This window comes from Pristiophorus japonicus, chromosome 6, assembly GCF_044704955.1.
Source record: "Pristiophorus japonicus isolate sPriJap1 chromosome 6, sPriJap1.hap1, whole genome shotgun sequence".
NCBI classification, from domain to species: Eukaryota; Metazoa; Chordata; class Chondrichthyes; family Pristiophoridae; genus Pristiophorus; species Pristiophorus japonicus.
In genome coordinates this window covers 254,122,451-254,137,640 of record NC_091982.1, presented here as the reverse complement: position 1 = coordinate 254,137,640, position 15,190 = coordinate 254,122,451, and the positions used below count along the sequence as shown (strand labels likewise).

General features: G+C 42.1%; 1 protein-coding gene across 2 annotated transcripts in view; it reads left to right on the top strand.

Moving 5' to 3' along the window:
* The window catches only part of pid1 (phosphotyrosine interaction domain containing 1), a 131,444-nt gene extending 119,344 nt beyond the window's left edge, over nucleotides 1–12,100 (top strand). For both annotated transcript variants that reach the window (XM_070882479.1, XM_070882478.1), the window contains one exon: nucleotides 10,005–12,100. In XM_070882479.1, the coding sequence (XP_070738580.1) occupies nucleotides 10,005–10,478 (474 nt within the window). In that variant the 3' untranslated portion in view covers nucleotides 10,479–12,100. The remainder of the gene's footprint in view (nucleotides 1–10,004) is intronic.
* The last annotated feature ends 3,090 nt before the right edge of the window (nucleotides 12,101–15,190 follow it).

Below are 15,190 nucleotides of genomic sequence, written 5' to 3'. Positions count from 1 at the left end.
CACAAATCACCAATGCATCCATTATTTCGAGGGCCACTTCCTTAAGTACTCTGGGATGCAGACTATCTGGCCCTGGGGATTTATCGGCCTTCAATCCCATCAATTTCCCAAACACAATTTCCCGCCTAATAAGGATTTCCTTCAATTCCCTCCTTCTCACTCGACCCTCGATCCCCTAGTATTTCTGGAAGGTTATTTGTATCTTCCTTCGTGAAGACAATACCAAAGTATTTGTTCAATTGGTCTGCCATTTTTTGTTCCCCATTATAAATTCACCTGATTCTGATTGCAAGGGACCTACATTTGTTTTCACTAATCTTTTTCTCTTCACATATCTATCGAAGTTTTTGCAGTTAGTTTTTATGTTCCCGGCAAGCTTCCTTCTGACCCCTTATATATGGTCTGCAACGATGGTAAATTTAGGACCATACAAGTATTTGTGGAACTTCTTGACCCCAAAAATTAATGTCAAAGCTTCCCTTTCAATTTGCGCATAATTACGCTTACTGGCACTGAGAGTGCATGAAGCAAAAGCAATTGGTCTCTCCTCCCCACTACGTAATACATGAGGGATCACTGCCCCAGCTCCATACGGAGAGGCATCACATGCTAGCTTGATCTCCTTAGGTACGTCATAGTGAACTAACATGATGCTCTCTACCAATTTGCTTTTACACTCCTTGAATGCTGTATCGCATTCTTCTGACCACTTCCAATGGATCTGTTTTTTCAATATTCATTCAGTGGATGGAATACTGTAGCCAGATTTGGTAGGAACTTCCCATAATAGTTCAAAAGACCCAAAAATGATCGAAGTTCAGTGACATTCTTGGGAGTGGGTTCATTTCTGATTGCATCCAGTTTTCCCTTGGTTGGATGTAAACCATCTTTGTCTACTCTATACCCCAAGCACTCCACTGAGTTTTGAAATAACTCACACTTATGAGCAGACACTCGTATTCTGTGCTTCTCTAGCTGTTTGAGGACTTCATTCAGTATGTTATTATGAATTTGCCTATTTGGTGCTGAAATTAGTTTGTCATCTAAATAACATACTACCCCTTCCATACCTTGCAACATCTGGTTCATCACCCCTTGGAATATGACAGGGGCGGAAGACACTCCAAATGGTAGCCTATTAAATTGATATAGGCCAAGATGAGTATTTATAGTCAAGCATGACTTGTACTTCTCATCTAGATCAAGCTGTAAGAAGGCATTCGTAAGATGCAACTTTGAGAAAATCTGATTACCTGTCAGTGTTGTGAACAAATCTTCTACATTTGGCAATGTATTGGGGACATTACCCTCTCGAACCTGGTTTACGGTTACTTTATAATCACCACACAATCTTACCTTACCATCGGACTTAGGTACAACAACAATGGGTGTAGCCCAAATACATCGATCTATCGTAGAAATAATGTTCTCAGTCTCTAGTCTTTTGAGTTCTTGCTCAACTTTCTCCTTGAGTGCATATGGTATGGGACGTGGCTTGCAGTAAACCGATCTAGAATCCTTCTGTACCCTGACACTCGCCTTGAAGCCTTGAATCGGACTGCTTGTTTCACAGAACACCTTCGGATAATTCATGATGACATCATCCTTTGGTGCAAATCTCAGTTCAACATGAAAAATCTCACTCCAATTCAGTGATCCCAACCAATTTCTTCCTAGTAAGGCAGGCTTGTCTCTTGCCACTACTATTAGAGGCAAGCTCTGAAATTGATCCTTGTATTTCACCAGTACAGTGATACGATCTACCACAGGAATGTTCTCTCCCGAGTAGCCTCGCAGCTCTATCTTGGATTTCTCCAATGGGAAATCACGCAATTTGTCGAGGTATAGCGACTCCGGAACTACACTCACGGATGCACCAGTGTTGATTTCCATGGGTATCTTGATTCCTGCAACATCTATGTGGATTAGGATACTTTTCGAATTGCTGTCAGTTAACCTCGTGCTCCTGATGATGTTTAGCTCTAACATCTCTTCATCCTGTTGTTTTTCTTCCATGCTATGTAGTCTCTGGGGATTTCTACTCATAGATTTGAAAGCTGGTTTACCCTTCAGTCGGCATGCCTTCGCAAGATGCCCAGTTTTCCTGCAGAAGAAACACTCTGCCTTCACATATGGACAACTTTGAACAATGTGTTGTCCCAAGCACTGATAGCAGGACTTCAATGCTCTGCTACCATTGCCAGTTTCTGAGACTTTGGGGCCCAACCGCCTTTTACTTTTAACCTGCAGACGATTCACCTCGGTTGTCTGATGATTGAAAATAGTATGAAATTCTCAGGATTATTGGTCGGCCATATTCATTGACATAGCTGTCTGACAAGTTAAATCAAAAGTCAAGTTCGGCATTGTCAATAACTTTCTTCTGATCACATCATTTTTGATCCCACAAAGCGGTCACGCAATGTTCGGTCCTGAAAGTTTCCGAAATTACAGTGAATAGATCGCTTTTTTAATGCTACAATGTACTCACTGATATTTTCTTTGGTTAACTGATCACATATTCCGAAATGATAACTTTCAGCAATTTGGAAGGGCACGGGGCTGTAGTGCTGTTCTAACTATCTGCTTAAGCATTGTGTCCTTTGGCTTGTCAGGCACAAGGACATTTTTCAAGGTTTCATCTCGGGCCCTGCTTCAGTTAAGAAAATTGCCCTTTGTTGTTCCAACACCACCCAGTTATGGTTTTCATCATTGGGGACTTCGATGATATTATTTTCAGTGAAAAACATTTCTAACCATTTCACATATGCTCTGAAACTTTCACGGTCGTGTTGAAATTCCTCCAAATGCCCTATTAGCCCCCATAGGCATGGCTATCTGGACTCTGGTAGTTCAAACAAGTGTGTTTGTAATTTACCTTGGATGTAGCTGTTAATCAAAACAGAGAAGCTCTCAAATTCACTCTGTCGGCTGGCTGAATCCTCCATCAACAAAAATTGCAGCTTTGTTTTATCCGCTTAATCCCATCTTTGCTGCCATTGTGATATCTTCAGGTACTCACAAGCACACACAGCCTTAAGATGGCAGAACCTTCCAGAAGTCACCAGTCAGGTGACCTGTTCCCTTTGTTATAAACAGCACTGCCTGCAGTGCCACAGGCGTCCACAGTGTGGAGCTATATATATTACAATACTAATGAGTTGGCCCTAAATTATAGTGATCAACAGATTGTAAGGATCAGAATGTAACAACAACAAAAACAACAACTTGTATTTATATAGCACCTTTAATGTAGTAAAACATCCCAAGGTGCTTCACAGGAGCGTTATCAAACAAAATTTGACACTGAGCCACATAAGGAGATATATGGGCAGATGAGGTCGGTTTTAAAGAGTATCTTAAAGGAGGAGAGAGAGCTAGAGTGGCGGAGAGGTTTAAGGAGGGAATTCCAGAGCTTAGGGCATAGGCAGCTGAAGGCATGCCAGCCAGTGGTGGAGCGATTAAAATCAAAAGGCCAAAATTAGAGGAGTGCAGATATCTCGGAGGGTTGTAGGGCTGGAGGAGATTACAGAGATAGGGAGGGGTGAGGCCATGGAGGGATTTGAAAACAGGATGAGAATTTTAACATTAAGGCATTGCTTAACCGAGAGCCCATGTCGGTCAGCGAGCACAGGGTGATGGGTGAACGGGACTTGGTGCGAGTTAGGATATGGGTAGCTGAAGTGATTTTCTTTCCTGTTTCACAAGTAGGAAAGAGTTTAACATCTTATGGGAATACCAATTAGAGCTGGAATGACTTATCTTGATGCTAAAATCAAATCCAGAACAACAAATGCAACCATGAGACTTGGGGGAATAAAGAAGAAAAACTTGCTTAGCCAATACAGCAAGAAATGGAGACATACCTATCAACTCAATGACATGCCTTGGAAATGGGGAAAGAGCCACTCTTTGATGCAAACTGTCATGCCCTTTATCATTTATACAGCTCAGGTCTCCAAGCAACTAAACAGAAGAAAATTACACACCGCACTTCTAACACTTTAGCCTGATGCTTTTATCTTGTGCACCATTTTATCTAATATAGTTATGTCATTTCCAATGTTAGTAGCCCTCCACTGCTGATTCTCAGTGAGTAAAATCAATCAAATCTTTTCTGTTTAACTACGATCAGCAAAGTGTACTGCTACATAATCCACTTGGTTCAGCAAGTATTGATCAACTGATATTAGAATTGTACAGAGCGCTGCCTAGATTGATTATTATAATTGAATTTCACTGCGTTGTAATCCTGATATAGTGGACATATTTCTTAACCTCTTAAAGGTCCAAAGTGTTGCACAATCTGTAGCACACGGTCAGGATGTGTAGTATTTATAAAAAATGCAGCTGTTGGAGATGATATAGAACATATACTGGTGGCTTGTAGCAAAGGGACAAGGCAAACTTTGTGCCAGGACTGTGGAGCACTGCATGAAATGTGTAGCACGCTAGAGGTATGACTGGAGCACAATAAGTACTGAGGCATGCTTTGAGTGTACCTATCACTGCCAAGAGCAGATAAAATGGATGCAGTTTGTCTAGTTTGTCTATAATAATATAGTGATCATGCAGTGAACTAGGTTCTCCCCAACTCAGAGTGGAAGTTTATTTTGTTGGTGTCATCACAAAGCAGCATAAAGGACAAGACAAGATTGTCCCCAACCCATTACAGTATTAAAGGAAGAATGAAAAGAAAATCCACTTAAAAAAATGGTTTGCAGAATTTTTTTGAAACATTGGATTAATTTATAGCAGTGGTAGCTTGTGTTCAATTTAACAAATTAAATGGTCTGTTTGTTTTTTTCATGCTGTGTAATTTGAAAATCAAATTAAAATATAATGCCTTTTCTCCCGACTTAGCCTGATTTATTGACCTATGTGAGCGCTAGCAGTGACTATACCCAATGCGGAAACTTGTTCGGGGAAGGAAATATTTGAAGTTTAAAAAGTAGAGCTGCTGCTGAACTCCAAATGGCTGGTCACATAGAGACTGCAATTGTTTCTGACGCAAGAGTTTGAACCATTTCCGTGATACTAAAATTGCAAAAATGTTAGGCATTCACATTTTGAAAAAAAAAAATAACATGTTTTGGATCTACAGTGACTGAACAGTAATGAAAGGCTGAAGGATTAATCTCTTTGGTCTAGTTTGTTGACTTAAAGTTCAGGAAAAAGACAACATGCAGGCATGTGTCAGAGCTATCCTTAAGGGCTAAGTGAAGTTGAATGCAAGTGCAGCAACCAGAGACATTTGTATTTCCTTGCCAAGTGTTTTTCAGTATGAGACAAATAGCTCTGCCATCTGTTAGACATTACAAAAATTGCAATTTTATTCTTTATGCTTTTAAAAGTGCAATGTTGATTCCTTCTGTGATGGCTCTGTGGGTAAGTGTACCATATGATGTGGCACTGAACCGGGACACACAATAAATATTCGAAATAGGTTCAGTCTCTCGTCTGTGCTGAGTTAGTTGATTTCACCCAGGCACAATTGGGATCAATATGGTTGACCTCAATTCTCCCAGGATAGAGGGGAAAATCAGCTAGCTTGATCACCATTTAATGGCAGCTCCTGTAAGTGCTTGTGTATCAACTGAAACATAGAAACATAGAAAATAGGTGCAAGAGTAGGCTATTCGGCCCTTCTAGCCTGCACCGCCATTCAATGAGTTCATGGCTGAACATGCAACTTCAGTACCCCATTCCTGCTTTCTCGCCATACCCCTTGATCCCCCAAGTAGTAAGGACTTCATCTAACTCCTTTTTGAATATATTTATTGAATTGGCCTCAACAACTTTCTGTGGTAGAGAATTCCATAGGTTCACCACTCTCTGGGTGAAGAGGTTTCTCCTCATCTCGGTCCTAAATGGCTTACCCCTTATCCTTAGACTGTGTCCCCTGGTTCTGGACTTCCCCAACATTGGGAACATTCTTCCTGCATCTAATCTGTCTGAACCCATCAGAATTTTAAACTTTTCTATGAGGTCCCCTCTCATTCTTCTGAACTCCAGTGAATACAAGCCCAGTTGATCGAGTCTTTCTTGATAGGTCAGTCCCGCCATCCCGGGAATCAGTCTGGTGAATCTTCGCTGCACTCCCTCAATAGCAAAATGTCCTTCCTCAGGTTAGGAGACCAAAGCTGTACACAATACTCCAGGTGTGGCCTCACCAAGGCCTTGTACAACTGTAGCAACACCTCCCTGCCCCTGTACTCAAATCCCCTCGCTATGAAGGCCAACATGCCATTTGCTTTCTTAACCGCCTGCTGTACCTGCATGTCAACCTTCAATGACTGATGTACCATGACACCCAGGTCTCTTTGCACCTCCCCTTTTCCTAATCTGTCACCATTCAGATAATAGTCTGTCTCTCTGTTTTTACCACCAAAGTGGATAACCTCACATTTATCCACATTATACTTTATCTGCCATGCATTTGCCCACTCACCTAACCTATCCAAGTCACTCTGCAGCCTCATAGCATCCTCCTCGCAGCTCACACTGCCACCCAACTTAGTGTCATCTGCAAATTTGGAGATACTACATTTAATCCCCTCGTCTAAATCATTAATGTACAATGTAAACAGCTGGGGCCCCAGCACAGAACCTTGCGATACCCCACTAGTCACTGCCTGCCATTTTGAAAAGTCCCCATTTACTCCTACTCTTTGCTTCCTGTCTGACAACCAGTTCTCAATCCATGTCAGCACACAACCCCCAATCCCATGTGCTTTAACTTTGCACATTAATCTCTTGTGTGGGACCTTGTCGAAAGCCTTTTGAAAGTCCAAATATACCATATCAACTGGTTCTCCCTTGTCCACTCTACTGGAAACATCCTCAAAAAATTCCAGAAGATTTGTCAAGCATGATTTCCCTTTCACAAATCCATGCTGACTTGGACCTATCATGTCACCTCTTTCCAAATGCACTGCTATGACATCCTTAATAATTGATTCCATCATTTTACCCACTACCGATTTCAGGCTGACCGGTCTATAATTCCCTGTTTTATCTCTCCCTCCTTTTTTAAAAAGTGGGGTTACATTGGCTACCCTCCACTCGATAGGAACTGATCCAGAGTCAATGGAATGTTGGAAAATGACTGTCAATGCATCCGCTATTTCCAAGGCCACCTCCTTAAGTACTCTGGGATGCAGTCCATCAGGCCCTGGGGATTTATCGGCCTTCAATCCCATCAATTTCCCCAACACAATTTCCCGACTAATAAGGATTTCCCTCAGTTCCTCCTCCTTACTAGACCCTCTGACCCCTTTTATATCCAGAAGGTTGTTTGTGTCCTCCTTAGTGAATACCGAACCAAAGTACTTGTTCAGTTGGTCCGCCATTTCTTTGTTCCCCGTTATGACTTCCCCTGATTCTGACTGCAGGAGACCTACGTTTGTCTTTACTAACCTTTTTCTCTTTACATATCTATAGAAACATTTGCAATCCGTCTTAATGTTCCCTGCAAGCTTCTTCTCGTACTCCATTTTCCCTGCCCTAATCAAACCCTTTGTCCTCCTCTGCTGAGTTCTAAATTTCTCCCAGTCCCCGGGTTCGCTGCTATTTCTGGCCAATTTGTATGCCACTTCCTTGGCTTTAATACTATCCCTGATTTCCCTTGATAGCCACGGTTGAGCCAACTTCCCTTTTTTATTTTTACGCCAGACAGGAATGTACAATTGTTGTAGTTCATCCATGCGGTCTCTAAATGTCTGCCATTGCCCATCCACAGTCAACCCCTTAAGTATCATTCGCCAATCTATCCTAGCCAATTCACGCCTCATACCTTCAAAGTTAGCCTTCTTTAAGTTCTGGACCATGGTCTCTGAATGCCCCAGGAATTTGAATCCCTCCCTGCTGCACCACTGCTCAAGCCACATATTCATCTGCGCTATCCTGCGATTCCTACTCTGACTAGCACGTGGCACTGGTAGCAATCCCGAGATTACTACCTTTGAGGTCCTACTTTTTAATTTAGCTTCTAGCTCCTTAAATTCGTTTCGTAGGACCTCATCCCTTTTTTTACCTATGTCGTTGGTAGCAATGTGCACCACGACAACTGGCTGTTCTCCCTCCCTTTTTAGAATGTCCTGCACCTGCTCCGAGACATCCTTGACCCTTGCACCAGGGAGGCAACATACCAGGGAGGCAACATACGTACCTGAAATATGTTGGAAAGCTGAATATTTTCAGCCCATCTTATTGGATCCTGATTGTTGGTAAGATTAAGTCTGTGACAGGAAGACCTTTGCTCCAGACCTTCTTCAGGCTCTCCTGGGATTCAGTGAAGATCCACTTGGATCTTTATATGGGCCCTCTTCATAGCTTCCTGTTATTCACAGCATGTAGGTATATCCTTGTACTTGGTACCAAGTGCTCCTACCTTTATGATCCACCCGGTGCCAGATGATATGCAAGATTGTCCAATCTGAGGTGATTATATACTCTATTCGGTCACATCAGGTTAGCATGGTATTTTAGGTGTGACCAGCAGGCAAGGCTCTTGACCAGCAGCACAGACATGGAAAATTGGCCCTCACATGAAGAGCCAGCATAAGGCATAATGTGAAGCCTGCAAGACCGAATTCTGTCTGTAAAAATGTTACGGTTTACAAATTTTAAGGAAGTGATAAGAACAGAAGACTCTGCAATCTATGGGGAAATCCCCCTTGACTAAAGTTCTTGTAGAGAAGACTGGAGATCAACAACGAGAAAAGCCGGGTGGGGGGAAGGGGGTTGGGGGGCGGGGGAGGTGGAGAGGGGGGAATAGGAAAAATGTAAATAAAGAGAAAGGCAAAGAAAAAGCTAGAAAGAATAACAAGCAAAGGGAAATATATATTTTCTTTGAATTGCCGGAGGCGCTTTCCTGCAGAGCAAGTTGACTTCAATCACTGTCTCTGTCATCTCAACAACAACAACTTGTAGTTATGTACCTTTAACATAGTCAAATGTTCCAAGGCGCTTCATAGGAGTGTTATCTGTCACAACTTGACTCTTATAGCATGAGTTGCAATGGAACACAAGACATATTTGCCCTTCAGTACAACATCGTTCTGACCCCTAATATTCGAGCAAGTTGTCCTATTAAGATTGGAGCATTTAGACACGACAAGGTCGATTTTCATCTTCGGCGTACATTAGGGGGCCGATGAGGAGAGTGATCACAACGCCGGCCCAATATCACAAGCAAGGCCCAAACCATTTTGGTGGTCTGTCCTCATTTCCAACTAGCGAGCTGCCAATGTGTTCCAAGTGCTGTTAGGCAGCTCACCATTTGTGGAGGGCTAAGGAATTCTGGCTGGCTATTCACAGGAAACAACCAAGGGATTAAAGGGAAGGATGGGATCATGGGGGGTCGGGAGGGGGATGACTGGTGCATTATTGAAGAGGGGGTGGGGCGGGGAGGACTGGTAGCGAGAGAAATTATACTCATCCTGCTGCCTAAAAAGTGCCAAATTAATTATTTTAAAATTATTCTCAGAGCCTTCCAGCAATCCTTTTAAGGATAGCTGGTTCTGGCCATTTCCTGCTCTGTGTAGGGGCTCGTCCAGCCATCTGTGGGAGTCGTGCTTAACTGCAACAAAATGGCATTGAGTATATCAGAGGACCCCAATTTGACAGGAGTGCTGGCTCCCGAAATTAAGGCCTGCTCGAAAATAACAATGGGTGGGCCTCAAGCAGGAAGCTTGTTTATTTTGGTCTCTCTCCCAACCCATTCCTGCTGAAAAATAGGATGGTAAAAAGATCAAAATTGGAGCCAATATTTAACAATAACAATAATAATGCGTTGACTGTGTCCAGTGTGCTTCTGGTAACTCATTTTCCTCAAGCCGGCATTTGACTTTGCTGTACCTCGTGAACTTCTGTGGTCACATTGGTTCATTGCTTTAGAACAGCTCGAAAATTGAAATGATTGTCCTTGAAAATGTTATGTTCATCACCCTACTGTAGCTGGTCATTCTAGTGATTGCATTTTATTCTTTTCTCATTCACAGGTTAGGTACTTGGGGAAAGTGGTCATGAGAGGGATGCAATTTACATCAGGGTGCACCGAAAGGTCAGTCATTGAGTTGTGGGAGAAGCACACACTGGATCATGAAGACATATCATCAGCCAATGCCATTTTAGAGATACGCCCTTTCCAAGTCCGTCTCCACCATTTGGATGCAAAGAGAGAGGCAACAGTCCAAATGGATACCTTCCAGGTGGCACGCATTGCCTACTGCACAGCAGATCACAATGTCAGCACTAACATCTTTGCATGGCTTTACAGGGAGATCAATGACGATTTGTCCTACCAGATGGATTGCCATGCAGTGGAATGCGGGAGCAAGCTTGAAGCCAAAAAACTAGCACATGCCATGATGGAGGCCTTCAAGAAGACCTTCACCAGCATGAAGAGCGACGGGAGAATCCATAACAGCAGCTCCTCCGAGGAAGCAGAATCAGCAGCATCAGACGACGGCTGAAAGGGGAATTGATTAATTAAGGATCAACATTGAAGTCTGGCCTATTGATGAGAGCCATTGGAGAGAAATAAATGGAGGAAACTAATTGAGGATGAAATGCCAATGAACCCTTGGTTGGTTAGCTTGCCAAATTAGCCAAGTGATACAATATATTGAGAAACGTTTTTAAAAAGATTACACATTATTAAAATAGTTGCATTGAGATCTAAAACAACTGCTCTGCTGTGATTGTGAGTGTAAAGCTCTCTGACTCCCAAATGGAGTTAGGCATATCTGCTGATGGTAGCTCTTTCCCAATTCACCTAATGAAATTCATGAAACTAATGGAACAGTTAACTCCTTCACTACAGCGAAGAATTAAACTGATGTTTAACTTCAGAGGGAGCATCACACAGACAAAACAGATAAGAAAAAGGGAAGGGGAAATAAAACATTCAGATTGAAAACCAAACCAGCAAGATTTATACGTGAAAATAATTAAAAGGAAATGCATGGACCTATCTTCATATATTTCTACCAACATATAAGCTACAATATATGTAAAGATATATTCCAGTTTTATAAAATATATTGCAAAATGTAAGTATTAAAATGTAATGTTTAAATCTTTAAAAATTGTTGTGTATTATCAACTGTGAAAAACATATGGAAGTATTTGATTGTAAACGTGGAGGCTCGCCACATGTGAAACTCTACCCAGAAGTTGTTTTTTAAAAGCAGGAATAAACAAGACATTGAAAATCTTTAGCCAGCTCAAACAATAAGGTTTGTTTACAAGCATTCCAAAATTGTATTGTTAGTTTTATACATTTTTAAGGAAAACATAGACTGTTCCCCAATGTTTCACTGCAGCTGTCATGTTACACTTTCGTTTCTCATTGCTCACCACAGACCTCTCGCTTGAGTTTAGTTCAGCAGGAAAGTTTATTTCGATCAGACGTTGTTTATATCACATATGGAACGTCAACAGGAGGCTGCTGTTCTCAAGCTCCCACACTTTCATAGTTTTAAACATTTTACCTAAATACTGGCCTTCAAATCTTCACATTCCCAACAAAATCCTTTAAAGAAGCTGCCAACTCATGAGCTCGATGGCCACTTCACATTGCTACCTTCTTATGTTCTTACACAGGATACCCTGTTATTTTGTTCTTCCATTAATGAGGGTGGTTGTGTAAGTCCTGAGAGAAATAAAATCTATGTCCTGCAGGAAATTGTTTAGTATTTGATTTCCCCACCCGTACCTTTGTTGGGTTCAAACACAAAACCGGGTTCCCAAACTAATTAGAACTTCACAGTCTCATTAGGACAGATGCTAGTAGGCTAGTTCTTGGATGTATGGATGGGGTGGATAGTTACGACAGTGAAGAAAACCATCACTGCACTGAGATACTGAGCCATCATCTTAATTAGTGCAAAATCAATAAGCAGCAGAATGGCCTCCAAAACGACAAACAACTAAAGAATTCATGTACATGTCAATTGTCCTTTTAGAAAAATAAAGTGACTTGTTATGTTAATGGCAGCACTCTGCCAGCACAGCATGTTAACCAAGATTATTTTAGTGTGTGATTGTTTTTGAAAGTACAGTGTTACCTGCACTTGTAAAGTTACACAATAAATTGTTACATGGTGTGGATTGGGTAGAAGGTCATTATTTTCACTGCTACGAATTTGAGCCACCACGTTAGCAAACCTTATAACTGCCCATAATCTCTGCACACTGGGTGACTGCAGTAATGTTTTCCTCGCCGCAGTTCCAACTTGTTTTATCATCTTCACACAGCAAATCTGTGAAATACATGAGGCATTTCAATGTGATTTTGTGTGAACATTTGGGATGACACTGAGACTCTGGTGTCGATTTTAACATGGGACAGGAATCGGCGGGGGGGTGGGGTTACAAGAGACAAAGAAGGTGGCGATCATCCAGTTCCCGGAGCGTCAGACCCAAGAGATTTTAACTTCCAAACCTCACTTACGTTCCCCAGCACTGATCCCTGCAGGCAATGAAGTGGAGGCCAGCGGCAGGGGTGGGGGGAATGGTAAACTACATGGCACCTGGGCACCCATGGAAAGGGTCCCTGGCAAGGTAAGTCAGCAAGAGAGTTGTCGGCAATGATTGCAGTCGGAGGAGGAAGAGAGCCAGGAGCAGGGGAGGTCCAAGGTCTTCTTGAGGGAGCCAGGAGGAGCAGCCCTACGTTTTCTGGACCACAAGGAACTGGTAAAACATAATAAAATAAAAGTTTATCTGACCACGATGCTGCCTGTGGCCAAGCTTACGTTGACCGGCCCAGGACTGTACACCCCTTAGTCGGCCCCACAGTTAAAATGGTGTGCACATCCGAATGATATCATCAGACCGCGACTTCACCCTGTAAATTAGGCCCCTGATTGGCTGGGGCGGACTGTTTTCCTGAAGCCAGAAGATCGGCAGTTAAACTGGTGACTGTTGTACTCCAGGTGTGGCCTCACCAATACCCTGTACAGTTGTAGCAGGACTGCTCTGCTTTTATACTCCCTCCCCCTTGCAATAAAGGACAACATTCCATTTGCCTTCCTGATTACTTGCTGTACCTGCATACTAACTTTTTGTGTTTTATACACAAGGACCCCCAGGTCTCTCTGTACTGCAGCATTTTGCAATTTTTCTCCATTTAAATTATAATTTGCTTTTCTACTTTTTCTGTCCAAGTGTATAGCCTCACATTTTCCCACATTTTACTCCATCTGCCAAATGTTTCCCCACTCACTTAGCCTGTCTATATCCCTTTGCAGATTCTTTGTGTCCTTCTCACAACTTGCTTTCCCACCCATCTTTGTATCATCAGCAAACTTGGCTACATTACACTCGGTCCCTTCATCCAAGACATTAATATAGATTGTAAATAGTTGAGGACCCAGTACCGATCCCTGCGGCACCCCATAAGTTACTATTTGCCAACCGGAAAATGACCCGTTTATCCCGACTCTGTTTTGTGTGAGTTCGCCAATCCTCTATCCATGCTAATATATTACCCCCAACCCCGTGCGCTCTTATCTTGTGCAGTAACCTTTTATGTGGCACCTTATCAAATGCCTTCTGGAAATCAAAATACATCACATCCACTGGTTCCCCCTTATCCACCCTGCTCGTTACATCCTCAAAGAACTTCAGGAATTTGTCAAATGTGATTTCCCTTTCAGAAAACCATGTTGACTCTGCTTGATTGAATCATGCTTTTCCAAATGTCCTGCTACTGCTTCCTTAATAATGGACTCCAGCATTTTCCTAATGACAGATGTTAGGCTAACTGGTCGATAGTTTCCTATTTTCTGTCTGCCTCTTTTTTTAAATAGGGGTGTTACATTTGCAGTTTTCCAATCTGTTGGGATCTCCCCAGAATCCAGGGAATTTTGGTAGATTACAACCAATGCATTCACTATCTCTGCAGCCACTTCTTTTAAGACCCTAGGATGCAAGCTATCAGGTCCAGAGGACTTGTCTGCCTTTAGTCCCATTATTTTATCTAGTACTATTTCTTTATTGATAGTGATTGTATTAAGTTCCTCCCTCCCTATAGCCCCTTGATTATCCACTATTGGGAAAGACCCGATACAAAACATTTGTTCAAAGTCTTTGCTCCCCATTATTAATTGCCCAGTCTCATCCTCTAAGGGACCAACATTTACTTTAGCCACTCTTTTCTTTTTTATGTATCTGTAGAAACTCTTACTATCTGTTTTTATATTTTGTGCTAGTTTATTTTCATAATCTATCTTCCCTCTATTATTTTTTTCGTCGTTCTTTGCTGGCTTTTAAAAGTTTCCCAATCCCCTGGCCTCCCACAAGTCTTGGCCACTTTGTATGCCCTTGTTTTCAATTTGATACCATCCCTTATTTCCTTAGTTAGCCACGGATGGTTATCCCTTCTCTTACAATCTTTCCTTCTCATTGGGATATATTTTTGTTGTGAGTTATGAAATATCTCCTTAAATGTCTGCCACTGCTCATCAACCGTCCCACACTTTAATCTATTTTCCCAGTCCACTTTAGCCAACTCTGCCTTCATACCTTTGTAGTCTCCTTTGTTTGAGCTCAGGACACTGGTTTGAGATCCAACTTTCTCACCCTCCAACTGAATTTGAAATTCAACCATGCTATGGTCACTCATTCCTAGAGCATCCTTTATTAGGAGATTGTTTATTAACCCTGTCTCATTACACAATACCAGATCTAAGATAGCCTGCCCCCTGGTTGGTTTTGCAGTGAGAATGAGGTTGAAGCATTTAGGGTTAGGGTTAGGGTTAGGGTTCCATTGTTGTAGCGTCACGCGCCACATAAAATTGAAGCAGATACTAGTAATCATATTGAGGATCTTCACATTAGTCAGATATTTATAATCACTGGTTGAACTCCAGTGACATTGTTTACAAGAAAGTGAAAAAACTGTTTTGTCCCTTTTCTGTTAACTGTCTCTTTGTTGGTTTCTCAGTCAAATTCTTTCTATCTCCTTTCAGTCTTTCACTTTTTTTTTCCTTCAATATGGCTCTCACAAACATGGAACTGGATGGCCTTGAGATTTGCAAAGCGAGCACATAAGCATCCAATATGGCAGACAGGACACACATGCGCATTACACGCCGCAAGTGGTAAAGGCAGAAACAGAGGCATCCAGGGCCCGCGCCTGAAACAGGGACAGTTGTGTTCAGGAAAACATTGTCTACATGTG